Genomic DNA, 16,351 nt, shown 5'->3' with positions numbered 1-16,351 from the left:
GCGCATGAACTTGAGGCTCGTCTCTTAAATGAACCGAAACTCAGCGTAAGCTACTTGCCTCACAGACCTGAGAAATAGAAAGCATGAAATGTCTACTTTTAAACAAAACAATTCAAAGTAAAGGAAAACAGACTGCTCTCTGCTTATGCAATCCGTATGAAATGTAAATTTCTCTCTGGCGCGTTCACTACTGCGAAGATCGCGAGTCAGTCAGCATCGTCAACTTCAACTTTGACACAGAAAACACTTGTTTATTAATAAACATTTGAAATGTCTCCTTGATATATTTGACATATTAATAATCATTACTTTTCCCAGTTCTTTGTGACAGCTTTTAGGTGCGTTATTGGCAGCGCACCCTTACATGTTACATGAACGCGTCCCCACCGCTCAATAGATTTTAGCTTGTGTGTGATTTATCGCGGGCACGGGTCGGGTAACGGGCCAAATATTAACGGGTCTGGGTGGGTGCGGATTTAATTTTGATATTATCACGGGTGACGGGTCGGATCTGGTGCTGAACTTTGCGGGTACGGGCGGGGGCGGGTCTCCAAAAATAGACCCGTGCAGGACTCTGCCATTGATTATAAAATCAAAAGAGGATTCTTTTGATGACAAGCAAGAGAGGATTTGAAGACATTAAAGCAGTGACACATCATCTTTGGATATCAACATTTCTTTCTTTGATATCTTTGGATATCAACATTTGAGGTTACTTTAACATAACTAAAGAATCATAACTAGGCTAATAAAACATAGGGACATGCATAAAACACAGGAGAAATACTATAAACATTTGGAAAAGTTTGTGTAACCTTGCAGACACAGTCTCTTGCTGAGATCGTTCAGGAGAGCAGAGGTGATAGCGGTCTTTGAAGAGAACTGGTTTGAGAGCCGATGACAACAGGGGAGAGGGGGAAGGTTTTATGATGACAAGAGCATTTTGATTGTCCATTCGTTACAGACTTGAATTGAGCATTATAGGGCCATTAATGTATCCTGTATTACACAAAATGTGAAAAAAGACTGCAAAGCAAAAATACAAAGAGTTGTAACTCCTGCCTCTATAAATGTGTGAAGTCATGACTTTGAGTGTCATTAAATGTCAGTAGGTGTCGAGTGTTTAGTGCTTACTCCAGAAACCTCAGCCATGCAACTCCACGATTCAAACAGGCAAGCACAGGGATTTCCTTGAGTAAGCGTGACTGATGCTTAGCATTCTACAATCGAGGAGAGGGCTTGTTCAACATTTATTCATCTTGTAGGAATGGTTCATTGAAAAATAAGAGAATTCACAGTGCAAAAAAAAAAAAAAAAAATAGATTAAAATGTGGCAATTTTTTATAGACATGTTGGTTTTATATGTTTTTTAAAAGCTTACATTTAATTATTTATTTATTTATGAAGTTATATTCAAATATAATCACTTATTCCTTTTTTTCAATAACATATTTCCATTTCACAATTAATATATGTGAGTGTACAGATATGTTGTTTTTAAAATATATTTTCAAAGAAAATTTTGTTTTGGGGGTGAACTAACATTTTAAGCACTGAACTTTAATTGTGTTTGTGTTCCCAGACAGCGACATAGTGTGGGCCCAGATCCGGCCCGACATCTTGGCCGACACTATGTTGGTGTTTGGGTTCTAAACATTAGTTTGAGAGAAGCTGTTGTAACTGTATATCATTCCTAACAGACACTAATGGTATACTAATGAGTATTTAGCCACAGACTGAAGAAAAAGAGAAGATTTTACTCTGAACAGAGCATGAACTCCAGGAAGGAAGTGGAGTCAGTGTGGGCTGTGGGAGTGGGATGCTGCTCTTTACTTTGTTCTCACAACAAGAGTTCAGATTTTCTCTGCATTTATCTGTGACTGCATTTCTCCATACATTACAAACTTCAGTGGGAGGAGAGAACTGAGAAGCAGTCAGGACAGAATGAGTTAGTGGGAGGAAAGACAGGGAGAGCCAGGAGCAGATACTTTAGGGACTGGTCATATAGTATTGATCTATTCAGAAAATGTGAATGTACAACACTAACTTGAGCTCCTATAGTATTCCTCCTACAGTAGTATTCCATTCACACACACACACACACACACACACACACACACACACACACACACACACACACACACACACACACACACACACACTCACTCACTCACTCACTCACTCACTCACTCACTCACTCTCATTCACTCTCATTCACACTCACTCACTCACTCACTCACTCACTCACTCACTCACTCACTCACTCACACACACACACACACACACACACACACACACACACACACACACACACACACACACACACACACACACACTCATTCACTCACACACACTCACTAACTCACTCTCATTCACACACACTCACTCATTCACTCTCATTCACTCTCACTCACTCACTCACTCACTCACTCACTCACTCACTCACTCACTCACTCACTCACACACACACACACACACACACACACACACACACACAGTCAGTCACTCACTCACTCACTCACTCACTCACTCACTCACTCACTCACACACACAGGGAACTACACTAACCTTTTCCACTGGTGGCACTTGCGCTACTAACTTTTTCAGTTACTGGCGCAAAACATGATTTGGTCGCACAAATTATTTAAAGTAAGCCGCTCTGGATAATAATGAACAATAATGAAACTATTACATACAGATGTGCTTTTTATTTTACTTGCCATCTTTTAAACCACATGCCTTCTTGTTTTCTTTAACATTGGTTGGGAATGGGATAGATTTTCTGCTAAATGGATTTCAACAAGCTATGGGCACAGATGGGCAGACTCCTGAACTCTTAAGTAGTGATGCACCGATGTGAAAATTGTGGTCGATACCGATAATAACCGATATTAATATTGCTGTTATGGCATAAAACAGTAAAAAAAAAAAAATAAAAAAATAACAGGAACATTGTGTACAATTAAGATAGGCTACTTAATTTATTATTCCAATTAGGGTTGGGCGATATGGCAAAAATATCGTTTCACGATTTTATCACGATTATTTTTTATGTTGGTTTTACTATTTTGTGACTGAGCATTACAGCCAAACTAATGTCCATATTTTAAAAACAAAGCCTTAGGTAACAAAACATATATTAAAAAATGGCAGACAGGGGCAAAGATAAAAATATTTGTCATTATTTTCTTTGTTATTAAATATTAAGATCAAAGATACACATTACACATACACAACTTAATATACAAATTAAATAAACAGTGTTTTATGTTTTCAGCTTCAGTAGGTGTATTTAACAGTAGCATTGAAGAAAGTAATTAAATTAACAAATATGAAAATAAAACAAAATAGACTTCACTGTATAAATTATACGTTGATAAATTTTATTAACGTTAAATAGTTCTCCTAAAAATTCAAATTGTCATAATTTACTCTCTCAAGATGTTTTAAACTCGAATAAGTTTCTTTCTTCTGTTGAAAATAAAAGATATTCGGAAGAATGTGGGTAACCAAACAGTTGATGTACTCCTGTGACTTTTCTCCTATGGAAGTCAATGGGGACCAGCTACTGGATAGACACATTCTTCAAAATATTAATATTAGAAAAATATTAGAAGGAAATTAATACAGGTTTGGAACAACATTAGAGTGCGTTAATGATGAGATATTTTTTTATTTTTGGGTGAACTATCCCTTTAAGGACAAGCGGCAGCGTGTTTACTATTGCTATTGTCTCTTTAAGAGTTGCGCGCAAAGCGTCTAATATACACGCATTTGACAAGCAGATTTACTAATTTTTCTCAAGTTTTCTTTCACTTTAGACATAACCGACTTTGTTTATGTAAACCTTGTGTGTATTTAACAGTATAAGCACAATACGACTCGAAAGATAACTTAGTCCAGTATCCAGGCACTGGTAGACAGGCTTTTAGTGCATGTGAGCTTCACATGTACGCGCTGAGGAACGCACACGTTAGAACACGTTAAAATATAAAACGTTAAATACTAAATGTAAACTATAGCCCGTCAATTTTCATTTTACAATTATCTTCTCTATCTGTGTGCGCGCGTCCGTGTTTGTGAGAGAGAGAGAGAGAGAGAGAGAGAGAGAGAGCCGCTCGCGCAGCACCATAGACGTGCAGCACTGATACAGGCTACGTTTTAATCTAAGTAACGGTCGTGGGGCTGAAGTTTTGAATGCGCAGAGCACGTTATAAAACGTAGGCCTGTTCTTAAAATACACATTTCTGTTTTAATAAATGCTCATAGTAAATCATAGCATATTGCCTAAAACAGGTACAAAAATAATCAGTGATACATTTGCGACCCATTCAAAATTAGGGTCGCAATGGCATTTCAAAAGGTCGCATATGCGACCATTTTGGTCGCAGTGTAGTTCCCTGCACACACACACACACACACACACACACACACACACACACACACACAGTCACTCACTCACTCACTCACTCACTCACTCACACACACACACTCACTCACACACACACACTCACTCACACACACACACACACACACACACACACACACACACACACACACACACACACACACACACACACACACACACTCACTCACACACACACACACACACACACACACACACACACACACACACACTCACTCACTCACTCACTCACTCACTCACTCACTCACTCACTCACTCACTCACTCATTCACACACACTCACTCACTCACTCACTCACTCACTCACTCACTCACTCACTCACTCATTCACTCACACTCACTCACTCTGTGTCTGAGTTTTTTGTAAGTAGACTAAGTATTATACTTAGTCTACTTACAAAAAACTCAGACATTTCAATCTATAAACAGGAGATAGAGGAGGTAGTGAAGTGGTGCAACAGGCATAACTTGCTCCTTAATGTAAATAAAACCAAAGAAATGATTTTTGACCCCAGGTCTATAGGAGATCACAGCACACTTCAAATTGAAGGGGTACTCGTTGAGCAGGTAACAGCATATAAGTATTTAGGTATACAATTGGATTGTCAGTTGCAGTGGTCCCATCAAGTGGAGTATGTTTGCTCAAAGATATGTCAGCGTCTATATTTCTTAAGACGTCTTAGAGTTCATGGAGTGGACAAGGATATCATGTTACTGTTTTACAAGGCAGCCATTGAATCTATTGTTCGGTATGTTATTGTGGCTTGGTTTGGTAACCTGTCCGTTAAATTAAAATCACAGCTCCAAAAATTGATAAAAAGGGCTGGGAAAATAATTGGCCAAATGCCACCTACTACTCTTCAGGAGCTTTTCGAGGAGGTGGTGAGGAAACAGGGTTTCAAAATCACCAACGACCCAAAGCACGTCCTGTTTAGTGAGTATGAGCTGATGACTTCAGGCAGAAGGTACAGGTTACCAAACTGCAAGCTTAACAGGTATACATTCTCATTTGTGCCGCTTTCAATCAAATTAATGAATAATAACAGATAAGGTGTGTGTGTGTGTGTGTGTGTGTGTGTATTAGCTGCAGTGATGTATGTGTGACAAATACTACTAAATAAGACTTCTGGTACTAACATTATGGTTATAGGTTGTGTAATGATAGGGCACTGGTGAAATATTATGTATGTGTATATATGTGGGTATGTGTGTGTATATGGATATATAGATGTGGGTTTTCTTCTGTTTTTTGTGAATGTGAGGAAAGTTATGGGGTACTGTGTGTGGTTGTTGGATGTTAATTGAAGTTCTGGATGGGATAATCCCATTGTTCTCTCGAATGCCCAAGACGAATTTCTCCAATAGGAGACAAAAAAGGCTTATCTTATCTTATCTTACTCTCACACTCACTCACTCTCACACTCACTCACTCTCACACACACTCACTTTTTTCTCAGAATTGCAAGTTTACCTCTCAGATATAAACTTTGCATTATGAGAAAAAAAAGTCAGTCTTTTTCCCTCAGGACTTTATAATTCACAATTGCAAGTTTACATCTCACAATTCTGAGAAAAGAAGACAAAATTGTGCATAAACTCATAAACTTGCATAAACTCGCAACTAAGAAAAATAGTCAGAATTGCGAGAAATAAAGTCAGAATTGCAAGATATAAAACTGCAATTGTGAGAAAATAGTCCGAATTGCGCAATATACACTCTCTCTCTATATATATATACTAAAAATGATTAAAAAAATATATAATCTAAATTACTTCTCGCAATTGCGAGTTTATATCCCGCAATTATTTTTTAATTATTTTTTTTCCATGGCGGAAACAAGCTTCCATATTAAAGTGTGCTGAATTTACAAACACAAATTTATGGGAAAGTAAAATCTACTTTAATGTAATTTTGTTGCAATTTAGTACATTTAAAATATATTAACTTTAAATGTAATATTGAATAACACACTACAGGTTAAATTATAATCAAGTACTTTATATATGTTTTAGTGAGTAACTAGTAGCACTTTATTTTACAGTGCCATTGTACATGTAGTAATTACTATAAATTGTGCATAATTACATGCAACTAACCTTAATCCTACTCTAATCCTGAACCTAAACCCAGACAGCAACATAGTGTCGGCCCAGCCTGGGCCACATCTGGTAAATGTGGATTCAACGCGTACCAGATGTGTGCCGGATCTGGGCCGACACTATGTTGCTGTCTGGAAAGGCTCTCTTCGCTGTTCTTCGCTTAGGGGTAAAAAGAAGTTCAAAATACGTGAGCAGCGATAAACTGTTAGCGAACATCCAACGCCACCAACACTGCTGAGAGCGAAGTTTAGATGAATATGTAAATATGTGCTGCACGCTTTTCTCTCAATTACAAAATAAACATACGACAAAAATGACAGCGGTGAGAAAACAGCAGTTAAGAAAGCATCGGATCATATATTTTTGCTCCAGCTCTGCAATTTGGGACTCCAGTCATGTTGCATAACGTTTATTTATAAAGCACTTTATGCAATAGATTGCAGCAGCTTTAAAGTATTAAACATGAAAAAAGGTGTCAGTGACTCTTTCAATTAGAATTACAAATTCAGTTTCTTCTATAAAGCAGCTCTCCAGTGACTTGTGTCTGACCTTGACGGAATGAAAAGAAATTAACTGGAGAAAAATTTCCCGTCAAAGAAGGCGGAGCCTACCTATTACGTAATTGCCACGGACCAATGACAACTTTTCCGGAAAGTTCGCTTTGGCAAGCTGTTTCGAACTCCCAGCAAACTTTATTTTGGCATGATTTTGTTCGAAATTGTTGCTGCGTTCCAGGCAACCTGTAACCCGTGTTTTTACAACTCGTAACTGGGAGTACATCGATCTAGTACGAGTTCATGGGTGGGAAGTCACGGGTTTGACTGCCGTTCCAGTGCACTTTCACGGGTATAAGGTTGGAAAAACACGGGTTACAGGTTGCCTGGAACGATGTACTCCCAGTTACGAGTTGGAAAAACACGAGTCACAGGTTGCCTGGAACGCGGCATGTGTCACACCAGTTTGTTCTTCGATTTCGCTTGAAGAAAATCGGGGCCATAACCCTATAGTAAGTACATAAGTACTAAAATGTATAATTACACTGTAACACGGCCACCTTAAAATAAAGAGTAATTAAATCAGTGCTGCAAAACTTATCATTTATAAATGTCAGCGATTCTTAATTCCCCCTGCAGAAATGACTCATACTGACAAACAAATCACAGAGTCACTGCAGAAAAATGTGAAGGTAATATGTTAATGCCATAAACAAGACTTTAATTGTGTATGTCTTTTTGCAGTTATGTTGCATAACCACCTTCCACAGTGACAGTGTGAACAAGCTGGGTTCAGTATGGGTTCTTACCAAAAACTGTGATGAGATTGTCATGTTCTTAAGTAATAACTGTAATACGAGGAAGAGAAGATGAAAAAGTTTACTCTTAGAGGGATGCTACCTGAGGAGATCCATCAGAGCCGTTCTCCTTCGTCTTCCTCTCCAGCCTCTTCTTCTTCTTATGCAACGGTTTGGATTCCAGGATCATCTCCTCCAGCTCAAATGTGGGGTCACAGTTTAGTCGTCGCCTCTGCCATCAAATAAATACTCATTTATACACAATGTGCCCATGAACAAATCAAAATCTTTTGGCAAGCACTACTATTTCAAAAAGAAGGGCACTTAATTGTATTGAATGTGCACTTACAGCGTACTTCAAATCTCATCATCACATTGTGAATGTCATCACATTAGGAACGCACAGATTGCAAAATATTGAAGCATGTGGCTGTAATAGTGCCAGAGCTTTTCTAAGATTCACTTCACTTGTGTTGAGCCAATTTTGGAATTCAGCATTTTTACAGTGCATTCCAAACAGCATAAATATTGCTTACGCAGGACACTTTACTGAAGGTAAAGCAATCACGGTAACCATGCTGAACTGTTGTTCCAAACAGACATTTTCAAAGAATAACCTCAGCAAATGAGCCTTCTAAAATAAACGTTTTTTTTTTTTTTTGTAGGGGTCAACTGATGGCTTCCAAGATTCACTGCATCAAAACCTCTCAGTTAAGACCAATTATTATAAATCTGCACAAGTTTTGCAAAGTGTAACGTAAATTAAGTTAAAATCAATCATATCTGGAAAGTCTACATGTGCATGTCTCTTTATTTGCAGTGCGTGTGTGTGTGTGTGTGTTATATACTGACATTAGGGAGGAAGCCAGGTGGGATTTGTTTGCTGAGAACAGCATCCCAATTGACATCAGAGAGGTATTCCAAGTCCTGGAGCTCCGAGAGACAGGAAATCCTCTTCTGAGCATCTACACACAACAGCTGACAACAGACGGAAACTTTTTCTTTTGGAATCAATGTTTCCTATGGTATTAGATAATGTATATTTCTTAATTGATCCTAAAGATAAATTCAATAAAGTATGACTACGGTGTGATTAATGCTACCATTTGTAGGAGAGATTTGATCCCTGAAGACCAGGCCGCAGGATAACAGGGGTGCGCTTTGTGGAAAGTTTGCAGGATCTCATTGGCTGGTGTGTTAGTGCGCATGATGTACGGCCTCTAAAGAGAGAACCCAGGGTGAAATCAGCCATGATGCAACAGTCAATGAAACGTCTACATTTGCTTTCCAGCTGATTCTCAGCAGCACTTGGTGAGTCTTGTCGGTAACACTTTAGAATACTGTTCCTTCATTAATGAATAACTACACAGGAACAAATGAGTAACGCACTATTAACATTCTAGTAACTACGATTAACTAACAGGAAACTCTGATTAACAAATTAGTAAGTAATAGTGCTCAGTCAAATGTGGTAGTTCACTATTAGCTAATCAATAACTACTATTTTTTTCATGTCTCCCAGAGAACTACTATATACAGGTTCATAATTAACATGAATAATGCATAATTTATAATAAAAGGTACCGGTAACCCACTAGTAATGACTCAAGTGTTACTACATCCTTCTAAAGGAACTACTTAATATTTTTATCAGTATTCTAAAGTGAAAAAAGAGATTTTTGTAAGATTTTGAATAGTAATTTGGTAACACTTTAGAATACTAATCCAAATAATTAGTAGTTCCTTTAGAAGGATGTAGATGTAGTAGTCATTAATATCCAAAACTTTACAAAAACCTCAAAAGCTTACAATGATTTCAGTCAATATTAGGTAGTTATCAAGCTTTTCACCTTAGAAAACTGATCCAAATTTAGATGCCTTTATTCATCCCCACAGGGGAAATAATAATAAGTAATTTCTCTAGAAGGATGTAGTAACACTTGATTAATTACTAATGGGTTACTATTACCTTATATTATACATCATGCATTTTTTATATTAATTATGAACCTGTATATAGTAGTTCTTAGTAGTCTTTAGTGAGGTTTGAAAAATAGTAGTTACCGATTAGCGAATAGTGAACTACCACATTCAACTGAGCGCTATTACTTACTAATTCGTTAATCAGAGTTTCTTGTTAGTTACTAGAATGTTAACAGTGCGTTACTAATTTGTTCCTGTGTAGTTATTCATTAATGAAGGAACAGTATTCTAAAGTGTTACCGTCTTATCCTAATACTGATCTCAGGTCAGATGGTTGAGAGTCCCTCACCTGTCCACGGAGAAGCTCATATGCAGTAATCCCTAAAGACCACCAGTCCACTGAGAAAGAGTAACCTGGGTGCGTTCCCTCGAACGACTGGAACAGTTCTGGGGCTGCAACAATAGAAAACACAACAGCAAAGATTGTGCGAAAGTATATGAAAGTACTGTTGTTTGTACAGAACTTGTTTCAGCATTTTCAAATGATAGGTTTCATTACATTTATAGCTTTGATAGTTTAAGTTTTATCTACCAAATCTTTACTGAAATTATGTTCTGATAGTACCTACACAGTGATACCATGGTAATTTGGTGATGATTTTTTTTTACCAAATTAGAATGGAACATACTAAAGCCTGGTACTATGGAGCTTTAAGTTCCTCTATTTGACCAAAATCCTTATTTTCTGTTAGTACATGATAGCATTAGCATCTATTTTAGTTTACCATAAATGCTTGTAAGTACATTCAGCAGTACAGTTAAACCATATTTTAATTATAGCTTTTAATTCTGTTATAAAAGGGTTTTAATGTCAGTCTAGGATTCACTGTAAATTCCAAGAAAGAACACTTCATCTGATAAAAAAACTGTGAAAACTACTTTCCTATAACATTTAAGAATTTGTCAATGAAGAGTGAAATAAGGAACCTTTGACTGAAGTTGTTTAACCACACAAATAAAGCATGACTAGAAGTCGTTCAGTGTTAAAGAGAAGTATGAAAGCTCTCACCCATGTATGGCTTTGTCCCTGCAATAGATGTGGCTTTTAAGTCTTTCTTCACAATAGCAGCTATGTTAAAATCTGTCAGGTGAGCATGTCCTGCAAAGAAGAGATAAACACTAAATAAAACCACATACTGTACACTACTGTATATCATTGGACTACAAGAAATTGAATTCATTTAAATCAAATATAAAGAAATTAAACAATAATCAAAACGTTTGCTTTAAATAAAAGCAGTTAAACGGATGCTTACAGAGACTTTCCTGAGATTTATAGTCTCACGCTAATGGCATCCCAATTTGCATTTGCTGGTGATGGGAAAGTACATACTGCTGAGTATGTTAACATCATAGAATCAATATCTCTTGATACCTGCAAGGTCTATAATATCTGGAGATAGCTATCTGTTAGCATTCCCATTCATCTCAATGGCACTGGCTCATTTGGAGCAGGACTGGAAGTATGTGACACTCATGATTTCGTCTTGGCCCAGGGGCACTTAGTTTTCTATACAGATTTCATTATTATTATTATTATTATATTTTTTTGAGGCAGTCACCTGAGCCATGTGACCAATTACTCTGGAGCCACAGGGGAATGATGGGCTGATGGCCGATTGGCTGATGGCCCCACAACAACATGAACAGTCCCAACCCTATTCTAACTATTTTTAACAATCCTGAGCTGTGATGTGAGCACAAATCATTTTCACGCTTTAAAGAACCCTCAAAGAAGAAACAAGTAGTCAATGTCAAAGCATGTCCTATAACAGTGGTTCCCTTTCGTTCAGTCACTACGAGTTACGTCATATTACGAAATGGGGGTTTCGCTTAGAAGCCTAACACCTTTGAGTTCTTACAAAACGAGCCAATGGCAAAACAATGCCATGGGTCTGCGGAATTTGCATAGTGCAACTCCCCACCGCGTGGGTATAAAAGGAGCAGCCCGGCAATCTCGCATTATGTTTTTGCTTCGGAGCCGAGTGTTTCTTCACTTCTCTCCACTGCAAGCTGTCTACGAGTTCTAAATACGAGACGAGTGACTCTTCAGCGCGGTGTTGGTGTGACGGTGTGTTCCAGCGAGATCTCATTCCTGCTGCTGGTCTGTGCAGTGATCTGCCAACAGTGTGTGTTTTCTCCTTGGGCGCTTCAGCACTGCTGTTGAGTTTTATTATCTCTAAAAGAGCTGCACGCGGCACGTGTTTTTAAAGATGTCTCGCCTCGCCCGATGTCTCGACAGATTAATTTTGCTGTTGGGCACGAACACTGCCTGGCGTGTTTGGGCTTAAATCACATTCAGGCAGCATTTGTGGATGCATCATGTTCTCATTGCGGGAACATGACCATCGCAATGTTGCGATCGAGACTCAATGACCTCCTTAGAGGCAGAGTCCCCTCTGCCACACCCCAATTTATTCTTTCCACGAGAGGGGATACTTTGGGTGGTGGCCAGGGTGATCTGAGGCTGCCGGTGTGGAACAACCAGAGGTTTCTGGATGAGGTCGCTGGCCAGTCTTGTGGCGGGCCCAGTGTTCGTGTCTTCCTCGACACAGACCGTTTCTACGGTTTGCTTTCGAGGCTCACGCATACCAGTACACGGTACTTCCATTTAGGGCTGCACGATTATGACAAAAATCATAATTGTCGATTATTCCCCTGAAATTGTAATTGCGATTATTAATTACGATTATCACAATTTACTGTACATTGAATGATGTTTTGAATAGTTTGGCCATGGGATCCACATTTCTCCATGGTCATCAAGCTGCGACCCACCTTTTTAGGAATTATATAGGCCTATTATAATACATTTGTTCACAAATTGTGTTAAAAATGGTGTTAAAAATCAACAATGTGTTAAAAATTGTTGACACACACACAAGTACTGCCCCCCCTTACTTAACATACAAATACATTGTAAGAATATGACTAATACTGATAAATAAACAGTAGGCCTACGAGGTTAAGCTATTAGCAGTCCCAAACTAGTTTTTGTTAATACAATCTTGATGTGAGCCACCACAGTCATATAAAAATATACAAAATAACCAATAAGTGGCATTTTGGGATTATGGAAACAACAGTTAGGCTATCATGGTGATACACATACTTGCAAGAACTGTTAAAGAAACATGGAAGCTACTCCTGATAAACAGAATGAACATCACCTGTGTTGCAAAACACATGACATACCAATAACGTGATTTATTGGTATTTTACTTTTATTTCGTTACTTACTAATTTACTACGTTGCATGCTCGTATTTCTTTTGCGCTTTAGTGAAGTGATACAGCGCCATAGACTGTAAAAAATATGGACAAAGCGTCTGTGACGTCACCCATAGACTTTCTGAAGAACGGGTTTGAAGCCGTTTATGGGGGGTATAGGCAGCGCCATCTTGGAAAATCTTGGGAAATGCTAACCCCGCCCACCTTCTAACGCAGCGCACGTCACTCAGCTCACTCTGCTACTCCGGTTATATTTCTGGCAATGAACTATTTTTTTACAGTCTATGGCAACGAAATATGTTATAAAACACCATACTAACTCTTTTCGTTTTCATTTAAAGAAATCTTAAACATTATAGCCACACAAATGTGGTTCAGGCAACGCATATTGATTATATTCAACTGCACATAACGTTTGCCTATTTATGAAAAACAAAACAAAATATAACACAAATCTGCCTCTTTTCATTTTAAATATAATATAAAAATATTAAACATTTTATGGTCCAGGCAATATGTGCATTTGTACTAAACAACAGATTTTGCAGTAAACAACATTACATATCATCTTCGTTGTATTAAAATGACAAAACTCAACCCAGTCTCTTTTTGTTAAATTTCAGTTTTATCAATGTTAGCCATTATAAAAGTATAAGTAAAAGGTATAAGAAGCTATACAAATAAAGCAAACAATTCAGTCAAACATACAAAGTCAGCGCGAGTTTAACCATACATTGGTAAAGTTAAATAGCTTATAAAGTTATGAAACTTCCCCTCAGCCAAAACGATTGCCCAGGGAAAAAAATATAGATTCACGAGACCAAAAATCGCCCGTTAGATATACACAAGACGAATTAATTTATATCTCATGTTTAACCACTACAGAGACGCCAGAGTCCGCGGCATTGGCGGCAAACCTCAGAACGTCAAGCCGATGAAAGACCGTTCCAGGCGGGGTACATCGCGCCGAGCACCCGGTCATCGCTGGATCAACTGGATAAAATTTTCATAAATCTTTAAATAAACCACAGATTTGAGCTTTAAACAACTACATTCTCGCCTGAAAAACTCTTAAAACTACATTTCATGATACAGAAACAGTAGTATTATATGTCAACTGTATTAAAAAATGGCGCTTCTTATGTTGTCATTCTCCGTGGCGCTGCCTTTCAGCTGTCAATCAAGCTGTCAATCAAAGTTAACCACGCCCTTATTGTCATATATTTTATATCTAAATACGATCTAAACTAACGAGTTAGAAAAAAAATCACTACCCTCGCCGTTGTCAGGCACTCGGAACCTATCGAAAAATACAATAAAAGTCCATGGGACCAACCTGTAAAAACATGAATTTATGCTCTGAAAACGGACATTTTAACATGGGGGCTATGGACATTTGCTCCCTTTTGGGACCTTCCCCTAGCGGATTTTCAATGTATTGCAGTTTTTCGCACTTCCGGGTAGGCTTCATTTTTCAGATCAGAATGTTGCCGCTTGTACAGCGCGCACTGGCACATTTGCGCGTGCAATTAAAGAGTGCACGCTACGAGCACAGTATAACGATGACAGGACGTGAAATTTCGTTTTTATGAGGTGAGAGTTTTTTGTAGTAACAAGTTATGAAAATAACGATAGAATGACACTGGCTATATCCTGACAACATCTCATCTGACCGCAGATACTGAATCTGGACAACGCGTTTTTTTTTCTAATTTAAAACGTAACGACGTTGCATGCTTGTTTATTTTGCGCTTTATTTAGTGAAGCGATATAGGCCTACAGCGCGCTCCGCCGCATTTGCGCGTGCAGTTGAAGAGTGCGCGCTACTGCAGTATAGCGGCTGACAGGACAGGAAAATCCGTTTGAGACTTGTAGTTCCTATTGTGCCGGATTGTCTGAAGTAGTCGTGATTCGCCTCTCACAGCATAACATGCTCTAAACACACCACGCAAAATAATGTAAGCGGCTTTTTTTTTCTTTTCTTTTTTTTTTGTAATCGCGGCTTTGAACGATTACGTAATCGTGGCATCCGTAATCGTAATCGCGATTAGAAATTTGATTAATTGTGCAGCTCTACTTCCATTAGGGCTAGCCCCGTCTCCTCGCGTCTTCACGAAAGTCGTCGAGGCAGCCCTTGTGCCACTCCGACAACACAGGGTTCGCATCCTGAACTATCTCGACGACTGGCTGATTCTAGCTCACTCTCGAGAGCAGGTTTGCGAACACAGGGACCTGGTGCTCCGGCACCTCACCCGTCTGGGCCTTTGGGTCAACTGGGAAAAGAGCAAACTCTCCCCTGTGCAGAGGATCTCTGTTCTTGCTATGGAAATCGACTCAGTCGTCATGTACGCGCAACTTACGAGCGAGCGTGCGCAGTCAATTCGAGGACAAGAGTGTGGTTCCACTGAAGTTATTTCAGAGGCTCCTGGGTATGGCATCCGCAGCAGCAGCCACACCGCTCGGACTACTTCATATGAGACCACTTCAGCACTGACTTCGTCCTGACTGACTGACTGAGTCCCGAGATTGGCATGGCAACTAGGGTTGCAAAGGGGCTGAATATTTCTGGTAAATTTCCAGAAACTTTCTAAAAGTGAATATCAAAAACTGAAAATTTCCAAATAATCCTGAAAAGTTTCCAAAAGTTTCCAAATAATCCTGAAAAGTTTCCAAAATTTCTGGAAATTTTGCAACCCTAATGGCAACAGGGCATGCTCCGAGAACCAGTTACTTGGACCTGCCGTCAGACCTTTACCCCGTGGTCTGAGCTCTCCTTTCTACGGGCCGGAGTGCCCTTAGAACGAGTTTCCAGGTATGTTGTTGTCTCAACAGATGCCTCTGCCACAGGCTGGGGTGCCATGTGCAATGGACATGCTGCCGCGGGCTCCTGGACAGGACCCCAGCACCTTTGGCATGTCAATTGCCTCGAGTTGCTGGCAGTACGTTTGACTTTGCACCGTTTTCGAACGTTAGTTAAGGACCAACACATACTAGCCCAATCAGACAGCACGGCGACAGTAGCGTACATCAACCGACAAGGTGGTCAGCGCTCCCGCCGTATGTCTCAACTCGCCCACCATCTCCTCTTATGAAGTCAGAAGCATCTGAGGTCGCTTCGAGCCTTTTACATTCCGGGAGAGCTGAATCGTGTAGCCGACGAGCTCTCACGATTTCGGCCACATCCCGGGGAATAGAGATTCCATCCCAAGACGGTTCAGCTGATTTGAGATCTGCTTGCCTCCCCAGACACTTCCCACTGCCGCTGGTTTTTATTCCCTGACCAAGGGGACCCTCAGCTCGGGTGCACTAATGCACAGCTGGC

The 16,351-nt window shown here is 39.3% G+C and overlaps 1 protein-coding gene across 2 annotated transcripts in view; it reads right to left on the bottom strand.

Annotated features, from left to right (window-relative positions):
* The window catches only part of stk32a (serine/threonine kinase 32A), an 86,721-nt gene that overhangs the window by 13,077 nt on the left and 57,293 nt on the right, over positions 1–16,351 (bottom strand). For both annotated transcript variants that reach the window (XM_081391051.1, XM_081391052.1), the window contains exons 7-11: positions 10,809–10,898; positions 10,089–10,192; positions 8,920–9,036; positions 8,669–8,794; positions 7,920–8,048 (exon numbers count right to left, since the gene is read on the bottom strand). In XM_081391051.1, coding sequence (XP_081247177.1) covers positions 7,920–8,048; positions 8,669–8,794; positions 8,920–9,036; positions 10,089–10,192; positions 10,809–10,898 — 566 coding nt within the window. The remainder of the gene's footprint in view (positions 1–7,919; positions 8,049–8,668; positions 8,795–8,919; positions 9,037–10,088; positions 10,193–10,808; positions 10,899–16,351) is intronic.

This window comes from Scardinius erythrophthalmus (genome assembly GCF_964197995.2).
Source record: "Scardinius erythrophthalmus genome assembly, chromosome: 17".
NCBI classification, from domain to species: Eukaryota; Metazoa; Chordata; class Actinopteri; order Cypriniformes; family Leuciscidae; genus Scardinius; species Scardinius erythrophthalmus.
The sequence above is the reverse complement of the archived record's forward strand: the minus strand, read 5'-3'. Positions and strand labels throughout refer to the sequence as shown.